Source organism: Poecilia formosa, unplaced genomic scaffold (genome assembly GCF_000485575.1).
Source record: "Poecilia formosa unplaced genomic scaffold, Poecilia_formosa-5.1.2 Scaffold8, whole genome shotgun sequence".
Lineage (NCBI taxonomy): Eukaryota > Metazoa > Chordata > Actinopteri > Cyprinodontiformes > Poeciliidae > Poecilia > Poecilia formosa.
Window position 1 is genome coordinate 3,734,216 of NW_006799947.1, and position 8,458 is coordinate 3,742,673.

Sequence of the window (8,458 nt, forward strand, 5' to 3'; positions counted from 1 at the left end):
AAATTGCTTCACAAAGCACCTCTAATCTAAACTAAGATGTTTAGATTAACTTTTTACCATGCTGATTTATTTATTAAATTCTATATGCGACTGAATCAATAATTAAAGGCTAACTCATATCTTTGGTAAATAAGGAATAAAAACACGGAGTTTGAACAGAATGGTTCATCCCATTCACCCTAGTCTTACGTATACTTACGTAATTACGTAGCCCATCTTAGCAACCAGCATGGCGACAGTAAAGCTTCGCTGAGTGTTTGTTGAAGCTAGTTAGTTAGTACCTCATTTTGCCCCGTAAACATGTTCGCATTTGAACAACCCGAGGCTTCTGGATGTACCCGACCCCGGCCGCCATTCCTTTTGAATATATCTGAAGAAAATGGGATATCTTAACATTTCAATGGAGTCGAGGACAGGTGTGAAATAATTAGCATTGGCTAGCTCTCCATAGCATTTTATTCTCCTCAAGTAATTCTTCTTAAGACTTTAGAAAAAACAAACTGAAATAATTTTATTTGTACTGCCATGGACATATTATTTACCAAAAGAGGACGAGTACGTCTTATTTCTGATGCAGTGTTTCAATTAACTTCAAAACTATATGTTGAATTACTTACTGATATTGAAATGCAGTTTTAAGTACATTCCTTAACTTACGTTTTGATATTATTTGCATATAATTAATTAATTTTTTACATAATCTGCTCATAAATACTCATAAAGATAATACAATAATTATAATTATCTATAATGAAGCTGTCCAGTTTAACATCTGTGTATGTTTAAGGGAGTGTATCATCTGGACTAGACTGCAGCTCTGGAGTGAGAAGGCAGAAAATAAAAAACATCCGTAAGTAAACCCGCTGAGGAGCAGCAATTATCTATAGATTAGTTTTATAATTTATCTTTCTGGAATCTGATTTTAATTATATTTATAGGTCTGGATTAGGAATTACTAGTATGTCCATTCCTTTTTTTCCTTGTCATGTTCTTCACATTTGAATCCTGGCTACCTAGAAATAAGAGACTGAAATTAATTTTCAACTTTACAAATTGATTCAAACAAATTGGAAAGTCTGAAAATGTAACCCATAGAAGAATGCCATTTTTACATGATAAATGTGTAGGAACCATTTATATTTATTACAATCTTTTCCTGTTTTTTTTCTTTAGCTTTCTGTCCTCAGTCCTCCAGCAAAGCGGCTCAGTCCATCATTAAAGATCACATGTTGTCCCATTACAAAAAGATTTACTCAGCTAAAGGTGAGCTACATTTCAGATATATGTCCAATAAAAAAACAAAGTAGGTGAAGTAGCAGGCTGCTAATGCACTTGATTACTTGATCATGACCAAGTATAACCACCTCTACATGGCAGCATGATTTAAAAACCATGGGACCTCTGGAAATGTTTAGAGATGTTTTCTCATAATACATCACACCAAAGTTGACAAAAAACAAACAAAAAAAAAAACATAACACAGCACATCAGGAAAAGCATAGTGGTGAAGTTATGATGATTTGACCTAAGTTTACTGCCACTGTACCTGATTATCTTGTACTCTATCTACCTTGGCCTTAACTGTGAATGTGAGGCTATTGGTGTAACAACTGTTTCTTGGTACTAACTGGGTCATGAAACAAGATACTGATCCCCCAACAGTAGCAAACTACAAGAGTATGGTTTCAAAAGAAGACAATCAAGTCCTGACCACAGCATAGAAATACAGGGGTGAAGAAGCACTTTTTAAAGAGCTGTGCAAACGTCAATGATCTGAGTTGGTCAGAGCTCTTTCACATGATGTGAGAGATTGATGAAGACAAATAGGAAAAAAAACTACATTTACTGTTGGCTAAGACCTTTTTACTTTCATCTTTCCTTGTCTTTTCATAAAACCATTTAGGATTCTGTCTCATCTTTTGAAGTTAAATTTTACTCTTGTAGAACTTGATAAAGAACTACTTTCTTTTTACTACTTATCATTACACAAACAGATCTTAGCATCTTTAATAATAAGCTAATTAGGTTTCACTGTAATAATTATGGTTTTGTCTTTCTTTTGCAGCTACTATTGATACCTCTGCACCCAAAAGCTTGATGCAAAGTGTGAAGTGTAAGTACCCAAGTTTTAAACTGTTTCAATTTAAAAAAAAAACCCGGATCACAAGTTATATGATTTTTCTATTATTATTATTATTTAGTAAACAAAATTGACCCATGAAAGAATCAATATCATCATTTAGCAGTTTAGCTTCTTTGGGTTTTGAGGTTATTCAAACTGGGCCAAAATAATCTGTAAAACTATAATCAAAAATGTGACATTAATTTTGGGGATAAAAACATAAAAGCATAGAGGGCTGCCAGAGGGCTCCTACAAAACTAATTTGATATCTACAAGTTGACTTAAAGCTAAGCCAGGACATTTTTAGGACCATGTCCTTCTTGATTGATTCATACATACACAAAGTTTTCTTCTCCTGTCTTTGGATTGATTAAAGTTATTACAAGCAATAACTAAAACATGATTACAACTTTGTTTTACATTTATAATGGTCCATTGATGATTGTGAGAGGTCCATAGTAGTTTGTGTTGAGGTTTTTTAATGCTCATCACACTTGTTTACAGACAATGATCAGAAGAGAAAGCAACAGCAGAGGAAAGATGAGCGTCCTTCTTCAGCTTTCTCTTCTTCACATAGGAATAGCAGAACTTCCTGCTTCTCGGCGCATGTATGAGATTACATTTTACTCTGTTCATTTGGTCGTTGGTGCTTTGCAATACAATATTGTATGACTTTAAACTTGCTTCCTTCCTCAACTCTTGATAAAATGCATCTTTCGTTTATCTGAGCAGTATGATGAGAACCCCTACCGCTTCTCCAGGAGCTCCGTCGTCGCCTCCACCCCGAGATTAAACAGCTCCTTCAATGCTAAGGACGTTGTTTACCCGTCCTGTTCAGTCAATTCCCATTACGCCCGCCCGTCATCAGAGAGAAGATACCGAAGCCCTGACGCATCTTTTCAAAGAAAGCAGTCCACGTGTTCGCTGGTAGCTTCAAGAGATCAGGGTTGCTACAAGACCTTCCAGGACCCTTTGAAGAAGACGTACAGTGGAGACTTGCTCGAAAAACATTCCCAGCACTTTACTCAAGAGAAACCATTCATTCCCAAGACCCTGAAGTCAGATAAGAGTTCATACCTGTCAAGATATCGCTACTACAGAGGACCGCAGATTAAATCGTCTCAGAATGACAGCAGCTCAGAACTGTTAGGTGGAGAGACAGTTGGTAAAAGGTACTTTAAATGAAGAAAATAATGTCTTAAGTAACCTAATAGTGACTTAAATACAGTGCTTTGCAAAATTATTACAACTTTTTCAAATTTTGCAACATTAGGACCACAAACTTTAATGTGTTTTTGTAGGTTTTATTGCAATAGACTAACCCAACATTGTGCATAATTATAAAGTGGGAGAAAAATTATACACAGTGTTAAAAAAAACGCAATAAAAAAATCTGGCAAGTGTGACATGCATGCTGTACCTCTTCACCCCTAAATTCAATCCTGTGCGTCCAATTACCTTAGGAAGTCATCTAATTGTTACTAGTCTGTCTGTGTGTAACTTAATAAACATAGCTGGTTTCTGAAGGGCCTTAAGGTTTCTAGGAAAACCTTTGTCAATAAACAACATCATAAGGACAAAGGAGATGTAAAATTAGATCTAAATCCATCTCACAATCTGACATCGTTTGAAAACTGATGTTCAGAAAAACTCTCCAAACAATCAGGCAGTGGCTGTGATCTTATTTAAAAAATAAGGGGTAAAACATATTGTGAACTTCTCAATAATGCCTCTCATTGTGTTGACACACACACACACACACGCACGCCCGCACGCACGCACACACACACACACATCAAATATATTAAAGTTTGTGGTTGAAGTTGTATAAAATATGAAAAAGGCTAATTGGGTATTTATACAGTTTTTCTATAAATGTAATTTCTTATTTTACCATCTGTATAACTGTTTTCTCTTTTTATGCAGCTCAGACCACAAGGAATACACTGAAAAACCTGATGGGCCGTCCCAGGTAAGTTTAAATGTCTGATCTTGAAGAGAAATTTGTCCTTGAGGGTCAGTTCCCCGCAAAGTGTAGGTGGCTCTCTGGTCCTACCCTCCTGCATTAAATGGATGACATAGCCGTTAGCATGAGATCAGGTTCTTCAGAATCCTGCTTACGACCTGATTCATTTGATTCCGGTCCAATGGACCAGAGATGCATGTAAAAGTTGCAGGATGTCTTTGTCTATTTGTGTCTAAGAGCTATGAAATCTTTTTAAAAATCCTTTTTCTTATGAGACATACATAAATTTTATGATTTCTCGAAAATGAATTCATGAACCAATGCTAATGCTAATGATTCTGTTCTTAATGTTTTTTTTTTTTTTTTTTTGTTTTCCTTTATCACCCTCTTGTGAGTGGGTCATGCAAAATGTGTGCTGGCTGCGTTTCTCAACAACGGCTTGTGGTGAAATATCAGAGAAAAACAAAGCAGAAACCGTTAGAATACATACTTTCCACAATAGCGATGAGTTATAGTGACACAAAGTTTTACTTGTTTTCATTTCCTGTTCTGCCTTGTTTTACAGGAATATTCCACAGAGCACGAATGGTCTGAAGATGAGGTCACTGGCTCATACTTATCACCATTACGACACGAGAATAAAACGAAAAGCAGGGACAATTCTTTCTTTGACTCCTCATCCAGGTGAAACAATGCAGTAGGTTAGACATGTAGCTTTTGTTTTAGATGTTATCTAGATAAGTTGAAAGAAAGTTCAAGTATGCTTGTGTCCTACCTGTGTAGGTTCTCTCCAGAAGTTGGGAAGTCCCCTATTAGAAGCCTTATTTTGGCGGAGTAAGTTCCCCTTGGCATCCAAACAGACGAGGTTCAGACAAGAAAAAATATTTGCACACAATTTACAAGTGTGTCCAAATAATAATGCTTTAACAGACTACAAATTGTAAAGAAAATCAACACCTTTAATTAAAATGTTTCTGTTTGTTTGGCAACAGAGAAGAAGAATTGCTGTACCTTGAATTCATTTCTTCTGTGACTGAGGATATCCTGTCCAGGAGCCACATCTCTGACAGGTTTCTTTTTAATTTTCTTTGCTGCAAACATATATTTCCTTGAAAACATATTTGTTACTCGTGACAACCTTTATTAGATTTTGTCCCATTACAGTCACTAAATATTTCATTGGGGTTGTATATGATGGACACAAAGCACAAAATAAACACAAAAAGGAGAAGAATTGTGAAGTGGAAGGAAATGGACGTATGGTTTTCAAAATTTGTTCTAATAGAGATTAGAAGAGCATGGCATGCATTTATGTTCAGCACCATTGAGTTAATACTGTGATGAACCATCTATTACTGCAATTAGAGCTGCAGGTCTGTTGGGGACTTAACTAGATGGAATAAAGAACGTCTGTAAACACAATTTTCAAAACCTGTTAAAGATTTTAACTTTAGGTATAAACTTTGACTGAACTGTATTAATACATGGGAATTATTTGATCTGAGCTGCTCCTATTTTAACTCTGAATCTATGTTTAGGGCCAAGTCCTGTTTTAATGTGGTCATGTTGCTTTTAGGGTGATGACATAGAGACGTAGTGTTTTACATGTTGGGCAAAAAGTTCCGTTTTGGTTCCATCTGACTGGAGCATCTTCTTCCCTACATGGCTTGTGACAAGCTGCAAACAGTCTATTAAAATAATGACTCTCATTGCTGCTCATCCATAAATGTCAGGTTTGGGAAATGCATTAATAATAACTGTCCTGTCAATGGATTCTTCTACCCAAGCCTGGGATCTCTGGATCTCCGCCATAGTTACTGTGACCCTCTTGGCTACTTCTCTGTTTAATGTTCGCCCAGCCTGGCCTGTCATTAGAGATGGCAATGTTTTTGTGGATTGCAGCTGTGCCATAATCTTTCCATTTCCTGTTGATGAATTGAAAAGTTCTCTGTGAGACGCCAAAGGTTTGGGAAATCTTCTTAAAACCTAAACTTCCTTTAAACCACTCCACATAATTATCACAGAACTTTTTGATGTTTGTCTTGGTTTTCTTGATGCCCTGCCTCTACCGGAAGGGCCGGATTTGTATTGAGATTATGTAATTCTCTTTGTTATGGGAAGTTGAATTTTCCTAAATCTGTCTCTCTCTCTCTCTCTCTCTCTCTCTAAGTGTTAAATGTTGCCCATTTAGCCATTGGAAAGATACTCCTTTTGTGTTTCAAAGCTTTCAAAGTGTCATGACTCTGAGAGAAATATGTTGTTTTTAGTTTTTATCGCTAACAGTGATTAGCACCAAAGCAAAGCCCTCTTTTTTAAACTTACACTCAACTAAAGCGTCCTGACTTCCAAGAAAACCTGAACATGGCAACATGTTTGAACTGGACTTCATTTTGAGATATAATACAGTTAAAAGGACTGAAAATAATTGCACAGTATTTTATTTGAAAAAGAAAAAGTTTTGAAAACCATGTATGAATATGGGATGGATTTTTCATCCATCCCATCTACCATCCATCTACCGGGATGGTAGATGGGATGGATTTTTCATCCATCCCATCTACCATCCATCTACCGGGATGGTAGATGGGTGGATATAGAAGTGATTGCTGATTGTTAAATTGAAGATCTATCACTTTGATAGAATATATAGAGTTTCATACATCTATGTTTTTGAAAGGATGCTCGATCGGGTGATGAATCGACATATTGAAATGAATCTGCATCGGCTTGATGAGGTAACTGTATAGCTTAAATAATATACCAAAACTGTTAAATAAGTATTGTTTACTGCTTAAGAAGATCCTACTATGCTTATTTTTTCAGGGTAAAATGCGCCATCTTCTGGAAGTGTTGCGTAATAAATTTGAGGAACCCTCCGACATATCCACCTCAACTAAAGACCCTCTGAAACACGGGAGAGCTTTACTTGACTCTGTATTTTCAAATTTTGAATTTGGGCCTAAGCCAGTAGAGACTAAAGAAGACGATGACGTCATACCTTATGCCTTACAAATTAATCATCCTGATTTGTCAGATTATGACGATCTTTCATGGGTTTCTCCACGCCCATACTTTCCTGTAAGAACTGCTTCTTCAACCAAAACAAAGGCAGAGGACGAGAAGAAAGACAATGATGAAGAAGGTGCTGGCTTAACGTTGTGTAGTGGTGATCTTATAGACAGTAGTCAAGACAGTCAAGGGGACTTTCTTCAGACAGATGTTACTGAAACGAATGTCCAGAATGAAAACTATGAGCACATCACTATGAGCAGTGATGGGAATCAAAGTGATGAGCCGTCTAAGGAGGCAGAGGATCTGGGAAACATTTTGTCAGAGTCGTTACATATTTCTAGCAGAAGAGACTCTGAAAACGTAGCAGCTACTGAAGAGACAAACACAAACCAACATGAAGATGTCAGTGATGATGACTTCTGAGCTGTGGTGTACTCAGGGATTGAATGTCGTTTTTATATGCGGTTCTCAGATGATGATGTTTCAGACTGAACTAACAAAGTGGGTATTCTTGAAGATTTGTGAAAGTCATTTAGCACTGGTTATGTCTTTCAAGGCACATTAAGAAGGTGTTTCAGTTGTGTTTTAATCGTTTTAATGAATTGTTTTCTGTTAAAGTTCAATGAAAATATTCCTGTTGTTTTGAGGAATCTTTAAACCGGGGTTGTACTTGACCATAACTGTAGTTAAGATATTATCAGTGTTATTTTTAAAACAGTAATATGCAGATTCCCGAAGCCTAGATGTGTGAAATAGTTTCACATTAAAAAAAAAACTTATGTGAAAACTTAAAAATGGTATCTGCCAGAAAAAGCCCCGTTAGTTTATTTGCATTTCCCACTCATACGTATGCCCTGTGCAGCTGTAGCATAGGCACTTGTTTTAACTATGTATTAATAAAATGCAACAGGCTATACGTTTGTTAAGTTTGCCTTTTTATGCTTTCGATATGTAGCTTTTATGAGCTCCACCAGAAAGTGTCTTCTGTTTGCATTGCAATAAATTGTTTCTTGAGTTTTGTAAGTTTTCATCTGCGTCGTAAAACGCTCTTATAACCCGCTGAGTTAATGATCGCGACTTGGGAAATTTAGCAAACAAATACAACTTTGGACAGCATCGTGTGTGATTAAAGTCACTGGGTGAACTGCGAGTCGATGCAAAAGGTAAACAAACATGTCCGCGGACAGCAGTTCGTGACAGCTGTCCCATTTCTGGCATTTTCACCGCTCAGCATTCCAGCTGTCTGATGTCATATCACTGAAAAGCCCCGTGTATTCCTCCGCCGCTATGGGACTACAACGAATTTGAATAAGTGTTCAAATAAAATACGAACACTCACATAGCCGGTATGTATTCAG

General features: G+C 36.7%; 1 protein-coding gene across 2 annotated transcripts; it reads left to right on the forward strand.

Moving 5' to 3' along the window:
• The first annotated feature begins 201 nt into the window (after window positions 1–201).
• On the forward strand, window positions 202–8,014 carry spata7 (spermatogenesis associated 7). Of its 2 annotated transcripts, XM_007576075.2 has the most exons (12): window positions 202–416; window positions 788–850; window positions 1,174–1,263; window positions 2,066–2,113; window positions 2,627–2,730; window positions 2,855–3,294; window positions 4,049–4,094; window positions 4,654–4,772; window positions 4,872–4,922; window positions 5,081–5,158; window positions 6,766–6,823; window positions 6,912–8,014. In XM_007576075.2, the coding sequence occupies exons 1-12, from the start codon at window positions 380–382 to the stop codon at window positions 7,521–7,523; spliced, it is 1,746 nt and encodes a 581-aa protein (XP_007576137.1). In that variant the 5' UTR covers window positions 202–379; the 3' UTR covers window positions 7,524–8,014. The 2 variants fall into 2 exon arrangements, with proteins under 2 accessions (XP_007576137.1, XP_016518222.1); XM_016662736.1 differs by lacking the exon at window positions 788–850.
• The last annotated feature ends 444 nt before the right edge of the window (window positions 8,015–8,458 follow it).

Coding starts and splice junctions, on each gene's coding strand:
- spata7 (XM_007576075.2), top strand. CDS start 380: ATGGGATATCTTAACATTTCAATGGAGTCGAGGACAG. Junction 851..1,173: donor GCAGAAAATAAAAAACATCC/GTAAGTAAACCC, acceptor TTTTTTCTTTAG/CTTTCTGTCCTCAGTCCTCC. Junction 2,731..2,854: donor CTTCCTGCTTCTCGGCGCAT/GTATGAGATTAC, acceptor TTATCTGAGCAG/TATGATGAGAACCCCTACCG.